The sequence below is a fragment of the Dendrobates tinctorius genome, unplaced genomic scaffold (genome assembly GCF_039654945.1).
Source record: "Dendrobates tinctorius isolate UK_male_01 unplaced genomic scaffold, ASM3965494v1 ptg000388l, whole genome shotgun sequence".
NCBI classification, from domain to species: domain Eukaryota; kingdom Metazoa; phylum Chordata; class Amphibia; order Anura; family Dendrobatidae; genus Dendrobates; species Dendrobates tinctorius.
The window spans coordinates 6,820,967-6,833,691 of record NW_027362054.1 but is presented as its reverse complement, the minus strand read 5'-3'; the positions used below and the strand labels follow the sequence as shown (position 1 = coordinate 6,833,691).

Genomic DNA, 12,725 nt, shown 5'->3' with positions numbered 1-12,725 from the left:
ATAATATAATGGCCCAATAATTGGCGGTCCTCCGGGTACTGTGAAATCCAACTGAGGAGGAGAGGCGGACAGCCCTCTTTAATCTCTGTAGGTTTCCTGTTCCTATGGGCGGATCCCTCTCTCCAGTGGGTGCTGTCATGGACTCATTAAAAGAGCATTACCGGTAAGTAATCCGGCTTATATTTATTATACTGGGCCTTGCGTGTGGAGTGGGCGTGGCTATATATATATATATATATATATATATATATATTTATTGAGAAGAGGGACGTGGTTAACTTGTACAAGTACATAAATGGCCCTTAGAAAAGTATTGTCAAAAGCTGTTTCATATGAAACCACCTCAAAAGACAAAAGGGTTCTTCATGCGTCTGGGTAAGGACAGGCTCAGTCGCTAGAGGAGATGAGGCTTCTTTACTTGTGATGGGCGAACGTGCTCAGATAAGGTGTTATCCGCCATGCTCGGATGCCAGCCAGGTGACTTGGGCGTGCTTGAATAATGTGTTCAAGTCCCCGTGGCTACATGTCTCGTGGCTGTTCTAGGATTGACAATAGATTTGGTTCAGAGGATTGACAATTGCTGTCAGGAGGGAAAGATTAGCTCTTTCGGACAGAGCTGATCATATATTGTGGTTGTAGATATACCCCATCCCCTTTATTTCCCATCCCTCGGGTAAACTTGGCAGATATATCTTTTTTTTTTTTTTTTAACCGTTTCAACTATGTAACTGTTACCCGGTGTACAACAGGTAGTTCTTGTTCTGGTTTGTTGATCCTGGAGCAGCTAGAATGGAGTGTCGCCAAATCTGGAAGACTCAGCATGACAAAATATTTATTACATGTTGATTATTTTTTTGATTGGGTGCTTAATTTGACCAATGCAAATAAAGTGAGTTGCATCGGTGCTCAGGAAGATATAATGGAACTAGAGCGAGTACAAAGGAGGACAGCAAAACTAATAAAGGGGATGGGGGAATTACAATACCCAAAGAGATTAGCAAAATTAGGATTATTTAGTCTAGAAAAAAGACGACTGAGGGGCGATCTAATAACCATGTATAAGTATATAAGGGGACAATACAAATATCTCTCCGAGGATCTGTTTATACCAAGGAAGGTGACGGTCACAAAGGGGCATTCTCTGCGTCTGGAGGAGAAAAGGTTTTTCCACCAACATAGAAGAGGATTCTTTACTGTTAGGGCAATGAGAATCTGGAATTCCTTGCCTGAGGAGGTGGTGATGGCGAACTCAGTCGATGGGTTCAAGAGAGGCCTGGATGTCTTCCTGGAGCGTAACAATATTGTATCTTACAGTTATTGCTAGGTTCTTTAGGGTAAGTGCCCACGTTGCAGAAATGCTGCAGAAATGTTTAGGCTTTAGGCCTTTTGGAGATCATTTAATCTTCAACTTAACTGTTCTTAATAACAGTAATTTGATCGGGGGTGCCCATACTTTTACATGCCACTGTATATTACGTTTAAAGGTGTGCTAATTTTGAGAGGTAAATAAATTTGGCGCATCTTAATCTAACACACACAATTTTCCTACTGGTATAGGAGACACTAGTCTTAGTAAATCTCTCCATCATGCCATGGCCTAAGGATTATGAGTAGTGTTGAGTGATACCTTCCGATATCGGGAAATATCAGATCGGATTGGATCGGACCGATATCCCAAAAATATCGGATATCACCGATACCGATAGGGATGGGGGCAGTGCTCTAGAATCACTGCGTTGAGAAACACGTGATGGTGTCTCCGCAGTGTTGGATGTTGATCTCCATGAGTTCATTCATCCTCATTTTCACAGTCTTTTACTAGGCATTGCTCCTACCAGCCAGTTTCCTACTCCACTCTGATGAGGGGCAATACCCCGAAACAGCTGTCTGTGGATGGATACCATGTTTTGGCATAGGTGGTTTCCTTCATTGGAGACTGCCCTTCCCGTGGTTCCTTCCCGGGGAAAGACCTGGCTGGTCATTGCTTGCGTTGAGAAACTTGTGATGGTGTCTCCGCGGCTTCTGTTTTGCAAGTAAATCTCTCCATCATGCCATGGCCTAAGGATTGTGAGTAGTGTTGAGCGATACCTTCCGATATCGGGAAATATCAGATCGGATTGGATCGGACCGATATCCCAAAAATATCGGATATCGCCGATTCCGATACCGGAAACCAATGCAAGTCAATGGGACACAAATATCGGAATGAAAATAAACCCTTACTTTCCCTGTAGGTTAATTCTACATGAAGGAAAACCACTAAGAATAATGTAGAATGTATTGGGGGAGGTGGAGGAGACATTAAAGGCATAGAGGTTTAGCCCAATCAAATGGAATAGCAGGAATTAATTTTTTTTTTAAGACGTTCGCAGTTACAAAGATATTGACTATGTTAAAGGGGTTGTGTAGCAATAGAGGGAGACGTTCAGAAAAGGCACATGTTGGCGGAGTGTTGGAACGGAGTGTTTCATCTAGCTTGGAGGTTGACTGAGCCCCTGACCTGGAGGACACGGCACGGATGCGGGCACCTGTATGCACAACAGACTGTAAGTAAAGCTTTTTAACTACATGCCCTGGTGTCCTTCAGTTATTCCTGCACCAACACACTCAGCACTGCTACATCTCTGTGCCTGGCACTACACCATCTACGTCTCTTCACTACCTCTCCATCTACACTGCCCTGGGACTACAGCCCTACCTGTGGAGGGCCACAACATCAAAGCTATACCACACCATCTGTCCCAGAGGATCTGTTTGCAGCGTCGGCTTCATCTTCATTGCCGAACACCACAGGTGGGGTCACGAATCATTCACTCATAAACTCTAATCATCATCCACACGTTCAATATTTCCCTTTTACAATGGACGCCCAGGGCCACGGACCGGGTCACAGCTACCGTGACATCTCCCATTGAAACCAACGGGCCCGGTACCGAGTACCCCACCAGCCCTGGTGGGCAATCCAACTTGGCGGAAATACATAACAGAACAGGTTGTCCGGGCTTTTCACATAATCTCAGTGCATATCTAGGCTGCAGAATCCTGACAATAAGTAATATTTACCTTCTGTGGACAGTCTGCACGGTTTCCAAGATATCATCTCTTGCTTTTAAGATAAACGTCGGGGGGGGGGGGGGGGGGGGTGTTCTGGCATTGAATTGAGAACTGGTCGTTTCCTCCTCCCTCACTAGTTTCACTTTCCATAGATCACTGTTCAGCGTGTGTCTGGGGGAGGAGCAGCTGGGTAGTCTGCTCGCAGCCAATCACAGCCATGCCATTAGTTAACATGCCTAACATGCATAACAGGATGTTCCCACACTTCTTAGGATTCCTCATTGGCTGAATAAAATCAAACTGGCTCATTGCATTATGGGAACTCCGATTCCGGTATTCGATATTCTAAAAGTATCGGAACTCAGTATCAGAACTCCAATACCGCAAATATCAGCCGATACCCGATATTGCAGTATCGGAATGCTCAACACTAATTAGGCGGTATGAAGACTGAGTTTCATTATACATTTTTAGTTTTCTGTAGTTTGTAAATGGAAAAGTTTTCAGCCTTCCTGTCTGTTTAAAATGGCAAACTGTTTTGCCTTTTTTTTATATTGAAGGTGTTATAAAGCTGAAGAACAATGGTGAATTTTTCATCGCCAATGAAGGAAGAAGAGCTCTTTATATTGATGGGCGTCCTGTATTACCCGGGAGTAAATGGAAGCTTAGTCACAACTCTGTGGTGGAGGTAAATGGGCTTTTTCTTTATATTTTTTGTATTTCTGCTACTTATTGGTTTATTGGATGTATTACTTGGGCCTCATTCACACATTTGTGCTCTATCAGTGTTTTTCACGGATAAAACATATGCCAATTAAAATCCATGCGGTTATTCACATGTCTGTTTTTTTTTTAAAGACCGTATATCTGTACAAAAATCGCAGAGACTTGTGTGTTTTTTTTTCCAGCATCACAAATTAAAAGTATCAATACAAGTCTATTGGTCCATGAAAATCACAGACCGCACACGGGGGGCATTAGTGTACCATCCTTGTGCTCTCCGTGATTAACATTGCAAAGGATAGAAGAAGCTTTGTACTTTAGCCGTAATACATATTGTGACAGGGTCACTGGCGCTTTATGTGAGGGGAGATATGTGTCACGCAGATTGCTTTCTTCTGTGATCTAAAACCCATAAGTTTCTCTCCAGCATGCTATGTGCTGAAGGGGTTAACCAGCCATGCTATGGGCAGGTTTTTGGTGAGTAGGTAAAGAGATGGGCGGGACCCCTGCTCCCCATATCTCCACCTCAAGGGTGTGGCTGGGGAGTTAAAGGTGCAGCCACTGTTTTTTCTTTGTTTGTTTTTGTCTGTGTTGTGTGTTTGGAGAGGAGGGTATCCAGACGTGGCTCCTCCTGCCAGCTGAGGCTGAAGACTTTGTGTTCCCTGCGGGTAAATCTCGCAGAGAAAAAGGACTCTATTGGACTTTATCTTTTTGTTTTCGTTTATTTTGTTCAACCCTGCTCGGGTTTATGCTCTAATATAAACCAGCTGGTGATTTCCCCAAGAAGCGTTCCTGTGTCTACCTCTGCAAGCAGCCGAGTGAGTCAACCCCTCACAATATATAGAAAGCACTGATGACACTGATCTGGAACACTGATTACACGCACCATTTTTTTGCGTACATGAAAAACACTGTCTGAATGAGACCTTAACGTGAACCTATCGGCACAAATATGAGTGTCCTAAATAAAGTACGTAGCCAGAATAACAGTTGTGCCTCTAGTGTTTTAGTCTATTGCTAAGTTTGTCAGAAATTCAGGATATACTTAACAAAAAGATTTTTGTTTTGTTTTTTTTTGTCATTTTGAAACCAAAGGAAACTCTTATTCTTTAGTTGACTTGAATGGTACTTGAACCTAAACCTATTGTATTATGTATGTAAAACAGTGGTCTACTATGAAACCCCAATGAGCGTCATAGGAGTACCGACATGGCAGCAATGGTTGAGAAAGGGCGCAGGTAGCTGGCTGCCTTGTCAGCGTGTCGGCACTCTACAGTGGGATCACAGCGTAACCTTTGGGCACATGCAAAGATGTGCCCCCCCTACCCAAGGATCCCATGCCATAGATGATACTGTCTGAGATTGACCGCAGAGCTTATTAGGTTAAGAGCAGGGGTTTTGTCGCTGCTGTTAGAGGGAGGCAGATGCTGGCTGCGTAACACAGCTGGCACCTGCTGGGTATGGTGCAGGCTCCGGTGCCAAACCTTGGATGCACTAGTACAAATTAATGTTTTTTTTCAGAAAATTACCTATTATTGAAAGATGATCTGTTGGCTCCTCTAATATGTCTGTTATACTAAATACTTGTATTTCTCTTTTTTTTTCTTAATACTCTACATTCCTTTATTTTTTTTTCTCATTGAAAGTTATGAATAAATTGACAACTAGGTGTTACCATTCTTCTTGTTTGTGGGTATGTCTCTTCATTGCCAGCACTGATTGGACAGTGTCAGTGTGCTAGGTCACGCCCTACTGGTAACACTCAGGTCAACTTGATCATACATTTCTGGGAGGAATAACAGAGGAACTCACAATGTAGAGCTGAAAAGATGTACCCTATTTGTTATTTCATGGGAATTAACATTATTTAGGTTCAGTAGAGTCAACAGGTCCTTTAAATCATGTATTTGTGTTTAACTGTTTTTTACAAATAGTTGTATTTTTCATCTGACAATATGAAGAAAAAAATCCTGAAATATTGTAGTTTTCATTTATCACATGCTGGATAATAATGAAGGGTAAGGTTTAAGCACTTACCCCAGGGTCATACTGTTCCCAATAGTAATGTTCACAGCTTGCCTCCTCTCCCTCTCCGCACAATTTCCTCTTTACCAGTCTCAAAGCACACACGCAACTCTCCTATAGAAGTGAGTGAACATCTCCAGACTACAGGTTTGTATGGTTCATGCAACTGTTGTTAACAGACGCTCAGCCAAGATGTCTGTCCTCATAATTGTGTACAGAAAATAGAATAAAAAAATCGCTATTAGAAATAATAAGAATACGTAGCTGTATCTGGTTTTAATTAGTTAAAAAAAACCTTGGTGATATATTTCTTTTCATGATTTGTGAATTCATGATTTGTGTCTCCATTTCTTTTCCATAGATTTCTGGCCTTCGCTTTGTGTTCCTAATCAATCAAGATCTCATAGCGCTCATTAAAGCTGAAGCTGCCAAGATGATTCAGTCTTGAAGAAAGCTGGTTTTCGATCTATGATGTGGACGTCTTGGGTGGCTAATTTGATTTTTATTAACGTTTAGTCATGTATTTTGGGCTTAAGACGTGCATCTTGATTGACTGAAGAGCAGCATTGTAAACTCATACCTGTCATACATGGAGCAGGGCTGTGACATGAGTTTTTTTTCATTGAGGTTTTGTTACTGCAACCTCAGTCTTCTGTGCACAGTTGCTATAAAGCTCTCTGATGCATTAGAGCGGGTATACAAATAAGCATAGAGGAGGATGAAGCTAAAACCCCCATGATGCTCAGTCGACAAGGAGATAAATTCTTCTCATGTCACATCCCCGCTTGATGGCTGACAGAGGTATGTGTGTTTACCATACAGCTCTTCTATCATTTGAGACATACGTCTCTATCTGTGTTTACTCAGACTGCAAACCATCCTGACACATGGCTGGGATGGGTTGCAGTTTGAAATATGGGACAAGAGCCATTTTATCACATTCTTGGAGGACTCCTTTAACTCTGAATCCTTATTTGAGCTCATCCTGATTGGAGTTTGTGACTTTTCTCTGCTTTTTTCCAAGCTCCTCTGTGGTGATGTTTTATTTTTTTCAATATCTCCAACCACATCAATTTGAACTGAACTATTCATGTTATCATATATGTGAGAGCTGAGAAACAGACAGAAAAGGGCTCATTCAAATGTCAGTTTTTCCTGCAAACACTACCTGTGGTTTTCATGGATTGAACTTGCATCTAGTAAAGTCTATGGAACTGTTCACATGTCCATGTATTTTTGTACACTGATTGACGTCCCTGATTCACGAAGACATGACTGATTTTGACCTGAGTTTTGGATAAAACTCGCCAGAGCAAGTCTATGGGTCAATGAAAAATCGTACAGGACTCCGATGCGGTCTTTTTTTACAGACTGTTTCATAGGAGAAGCTTGAAAAACCTTCCTCAGTTTTGTTTTTAATCCGAGAAAAAGTTATGAACTCCTACCAAAGCCTTATGAAACGTAGACCGGTTTTTGCGTTCAAGAAAATTCGCTGATGGCTGAATGAATCCTAAGGGCTCATGTAGACATCTGTACAAATCTGTCTGAGCACAGACCGCTGATGCACGGTCTGGCCCCGGCTCTCCCCACTCGAGCATGGCAACCTTATAGAAACATATGAAGCTGTCACGCTGAGGTCGGGAAAGCCACGGCCAGTCTGCTTTGCTGCGCAAGATCCACAGATGTCTGCATGAGCGCTTAGATTTACAAACTCAGAATGAGCTCACTGACGGATTTTTAGATGGCTCATTCTGCAGACTCCAGGAGAGTGCAACAGATTCCGTAGAATACAAATTTTGCAATATTTGTAAACCAAATTTCAAAAAAACTTTGTAGCTCTAAAATACATTAATTTCAGTAAAAATAAAAATGTAAGTTTCCCCGAAGGTGTCCATTTCCTTTAAGACTTTTTTTAAATGCTTTTCAGGTAGACCCTCAACTACTGTCTATACTAGCTAAGTGGGTAAGCAGAGACTGTTACTGGAGACAGGGATAGACCCATCCTGCATTCTTCATACAGATTTAAGAACATTTTTATATAGCATAGCTGATTTTCTGTTAATATCTTCGGATGTCTTTGTTATATGCTTTTCTTAATGGCGTTGCACTCTGATTAAATGACATGTCCTTTGTAAAGAAACGTGTCTTTACTGCGTGCTTTAAAAAAAAAAAAGCAAGAAACATTTATCAATCTTTGCTGTAAAATACGATCAAGGAAAATTCCTTGGCCGTAGTCGGTAATAAAGAAAAAAAAAAAAATCTTCTATGCAGTAGGATTTTTTACAGTGTACAGGCGGGTAATTCTGCACGGACAACAACTTTTAGATACATAACTATTTTAAGTTAATAGTTTGCTGTGTTTCTAGTTTAACAATAGGTCATATTCTCACAAGTATGGACTCGTTTTAACCTAGTGGGCCACATATAGCAAATAGTGGATCAGTGACCTAGAAAAACCAAAGGGTTTTCCACTTACCGGAGAACGTGCTTCTCTGGCAAGATCAGGACACTTAAATATAGAATTGCACGCGCAATCCGTCTGAGCATATTCATTGATTTATTACTGTACTTCTCACTCCTGTGACCACCAGTAATATAAGGTGATTGGTGAACTACAGATATGGTATCTTTCGGATAAAAAAAAGAAAAACTCGCAATGGTCACTGAAATAGCTTGAAACTGACAAAAGTAATTTTCAATGTAAATTTACTGAATATCAACTAATGGAAAGACTGCGCAACAATTTTCAGGGAAGTTCTTGTCCCCTGAGAAAATTTTATTGTACCTTATAGATTTTGATTTGCTGAACACGAATATGTGCTCAAAGTCTGTATCAAGTAAGGTTTTTCCCCTTGTTTCCAGAGCCATAACTTTTTTTATTTTTCCGTCAATATGGCCATGTGAGGGCTTACTTTTTGCAGGACGAGTTGTACTTTTGAATGACACCATTGGTTTTACCATGTCGTGTATTCAAAAACTAGAAGAAAATTCCAGGTGCGGTGAAATTGCAAAAAAAAAGGGCAATCCCGCACCTGGTTTTTGTTTAGCTTTTTTGCTAGGTTCACTAAATGCTAAAACTGACCTACCATTGTGATTTTCCAGGTCATTACGAGTTCATAGACACCAAACATGTCTGGGTTCTCTTTTATCTAAGTGGTGAAAAATAAATCCAAAGTTTGCTAAAAAAAATTGTGCAATTTTCCGAGACCCGTAGCGTCTCCATTTTTCGTTATCTCGGGTTGGGTGCAGGCTTATTTTTTGCATGCCTAGCTGACATTTTTAATGATACCACTTTTGTGCAGATTCGTTCTTTTGATTGCCCGTTATTGCATTTTAATGCAAAGTCGCATAGACCAAAAAAAGTAATTCTGGCATTTTGATTTTTTATCGTACGCCGTTTAGTGATCAGTTTAACTCTTTTTTTTTAATGATAGATTGGGCGATTCTGAACGCGGCGATACCAAATATGTGTAGGTTTGATTGATTTTTTTTTTTATTTTGATTGGGGTGAAAAGGGGGAGTGATTTGAACTTTTTTTTTTTTTTTTAATTTTTAAACACTTTTTTTTACTTTTGGCATGCTTCAATAACCTCCATAGGAGGCTAGAAGCTGCCATAGCGTGATCGCCTCTGCTACATAGAGGTGATGCTCAGATCACCTCTATGCAGCAGAATTACAGGCTTACTATGAGCAACGGCCACAGGGTGGCGCTCATAGCAAACTGCCATCAACACTCAGAGGTCTCAATCACGTGACAGGGGTCATCGCTTCGCGTATTTCTGGACCGGCGTCCGGAAGTGCATTTACATTTACGCTGTCAGAGTTTGACAGCAGCATTTAACTACTTAATAGGCGCGGGCGGATCACGATTCCACTCGCGCCTATTGCGGGCACATGTCAGCTGTTAAAAACAGCAAAAGGTTAAATTTTTCAATGGTTGAAAAATTGATTAACCCCTTCTCGACCCATGACACCTACGTAGGCATCATTAAAACCTGTGCCATTATGACCCATGACGCCTACGTAGGCGTCATTGTTTAAATCGCGTTCCTGCGGGTCGGGTGACCCGCAGGCACAGGAGGCTTTGTGCTTCACTGCAGGGGGGCTGGCTTTTCCCCCCGTGGCTACAATCGCTCTGATTGGCGGTTGAAAGTGAAACAGCCAATCGGAGCGATTGTAATATTTCACCAATGAAACTTTGTGAAATATTACAATCCAGCCATGGCCGATGCTGAAATGCTATGGCTGGAGACAGTATTCTGCCCCCCCCACACCGACTGACGGGGCGATCTGCCCCGCGCCACCGACTGAAGGTGGCGATTCGCCGCCGCCTTCAGCATCTGCTCCCCCTCAGAGTCCCGGTGTCCCTGGTCACCGCCATCTTACAAAATGGCGGGCGCATGCGGAGTGCGCCCACCTTATTTGCCGGGCTGCAGATTCATTGATTCATTCAGGGACATTTTAATCATTGTGATAGACCCTATCACAGTGATCAAAGTAAAGAAAAGTGAATAAACCCCCGCCTTTATCATCCCCATAGGTAGGGACAAATAATAAAATAAAGAAAATATATATTTTTTCCAATAGGGTTAGAAATAGGGTTGGGGTTAGGGTTGGGATTAGGGTTAAGATTAGAGTTAGGGGTGTGTTGGGGTTAAGCTTGTGGTTAGGGTTATGGTTAGTGTTGGGGTTAGGGGTGTGTTGGCGTTAGGGGTGTGTTGGCATTAGGGTTGGAGTTAGAATTGAGGGGTTTCCACTGTTTAGGCACATCAGGGGGTCTCCAAACGTGATATGGCGCCACCATTGATTCCAGCCAATTTTGCTTTCAAAAAGTCAAACAGTGACCCCTCCCTTCCAAGCCCCAACGTGTGCACAAACAGTGGTTTACCCCAACATATGGGGTATTGGCATACTCAGGAAAAATTGTACAACAACTTTGGGGGTCTAATTTTTCCTGTTACCCTTGGGAAAATAAAAAAATGGGGCTAAAATATTATTTTTGTGGAAAAAAAGATTTTTTTATTTTCACGGCTCTGCTGTTATGATTGGGTCACCGAGGAGGAAAGCAAGACCAAGCTAAGCCACAGAAAACCAGAGAGGTTGGTAACTAAGCGGATTGCATTCCCCTGATCCTATCCACGCAACTAGCAGTAGCCGTGGAGCGTACCTACGATGATTCTAGACGCCTCGACACAGCCGGAGAACTAAATAAGCCTAAAGCAAGATAGGGGAAGTCTAAACTGCCCCAGAGCAGACCCCAAAGGAATAGACAGCCCCCAAACATATATTGTCGGTGAGACAAGATGAAAACACAAACGCAGGTAGGAAAATAGGCTGAGCAAACGATGGGGCCCACACTAACTAGATTGGACAGGAAATGAAACACTGTCTGCAATCACACAAAAAACCCTGCAAAAAAATGTCTGATTGAAAAATACTGAAGTCACTCGACTTCGCCCACTATATCAGCACTCTGACATATTCTGAAAGCAGAGCAAAAAGAGGCCAATCTAATAAGGGACAAAAAACAATCTGGCACAAGCAGTAACATAAAAATGGAAATTCAGCACAGCCCCAGCCGGGGTTGGCTGACCACAACAAAACTGAATAGACAAAACCAAATCAAATGTTAACAATAGCAAAAGAACACTTAGCTTGAGCATGCAGGGACTGAGCTGGAAACTAAGACCTCAGGAGGCAGGGAAAAATCACCAGCAGGGATAGAGGTAGTCGGCTGTCTTAAATCCAGTCAAAAACTCCAGATGTCCAATCGTCCTCATTATCAGGTGGCAGGCCTCTGTTAATTAGATCAGCTCCATTACCTCCTGTAACCACCAGAGGGAGCCCGGAAAGAGAACTCGCGACCACTCTGTCAATACGACCAGCTCCACTACCTTCACTAGCAACCAGAGGTAAGCCAGAAAGTGAATTCACAACACTCTGCGTTATAAACTTCTGTGAAGCACTTGGGGATTCAAAGTGCTCACCACACATCTAAATACGTTCCCTGGGGGGTCTAGTTTCCAAAATGGGGTCACTTTTGGGGGAGCTCCAATGTTTAGGTGCACAGGGGCTCTCCATATGCGATATGGTGTCCGCTAACGATTGGAGCTAATTTTCCATTCAAAAGTCAAATGGTGCTCCTTCCCTTCCGAGCCCTGCCGTGCGCCCAAACAGTGGTTTATTACTACATATGAGGTATTGGTGTACTCAGGAGAAATTGCCCAACACATTTTAGGATCCATTTTATCCTGTTGCCCATGTGAAAATGAAAAAATTGAGGCTAAAAGAAAATTTTTGCGAAAAAAAAAAGTACTTTTTCATTTTTTATGGATCAATTTGTGAAGCACCTGGGGGTTCAAAGTGCTCACTATGCATCTAGATAAGTTCCTTAGGGGTCTAGTTTCCAAAATGGGGTCACTTGTGGGGGCGTTCCAATGTTTAGGCACACAGGGGCTCTCCAAATGCAACATGGTGTCCGCTAACGATTGGATCTAATTTTCCTTTCAAAAACTCAAATGTGGCTCCTTTCGGGCCGTGCCGTGCACCCAAACGGTGGTTTTTGACCACATATGAGGTATGGGTGTACTCAGGAGAAATTGCCCAACAAATTTTAGGATCCATTTTATTCTGTTGCCCAAAAATGTTTATGAAAAAGTTTTTTTTTTTATTTTTACAGATAAATTTGTGAAGCACCTGGGGGATCAAAGTGCTCACTATGCATCTATAAAAGTTCCTTGGAGGGTCCAGTTTCCAAAATGGGGTCACTTGTGGGGGAGCTCCAATGTTTAGTCACACAGGGGCTTTCCAAACGCGACATGGCAGCCACTAAATATTCCAGCATATTTTCCATTCAAAAAGTCAAATGGCCCTTCTTCCCTTCTGAGCCCTGCTGTACGCCCAAACAGTGGTTTATGACCACA

The 12,725-nt window shown here is 42.3% G+C and overlaps 1 protein-coding gene across 1 annotated transcript in view; it reads left to right on the top strand.

Annotated features, from left to right (window-relative positions):
• Positions 1 to 7,942, top strand: part of MCRS1 (microspherule protein 1) — a 39,161-nt gene extending 31,219 nt beyond the window's left edge. Inside the window, exons 12-13 of the mRNA XM_073563401.1 lie at positions 3,615 to 3,742; positions 6,164 to 7,942. Coding sequence (XP_073419502.1) covers positions 3,615 to 3,742; positions 6,164 to 6,250 — 215 coding nt within the window. The 3' untranslated portion in view covers positions 6,251 to 7,942. The remainder of the gene's footprint in view (positions 1 to 3,614; positions 3,743 to 6,163) is intronic.
• The last annotated feature ends 4,783 nt before the right edge of the window (positions 7,943 to 12,725 follow it).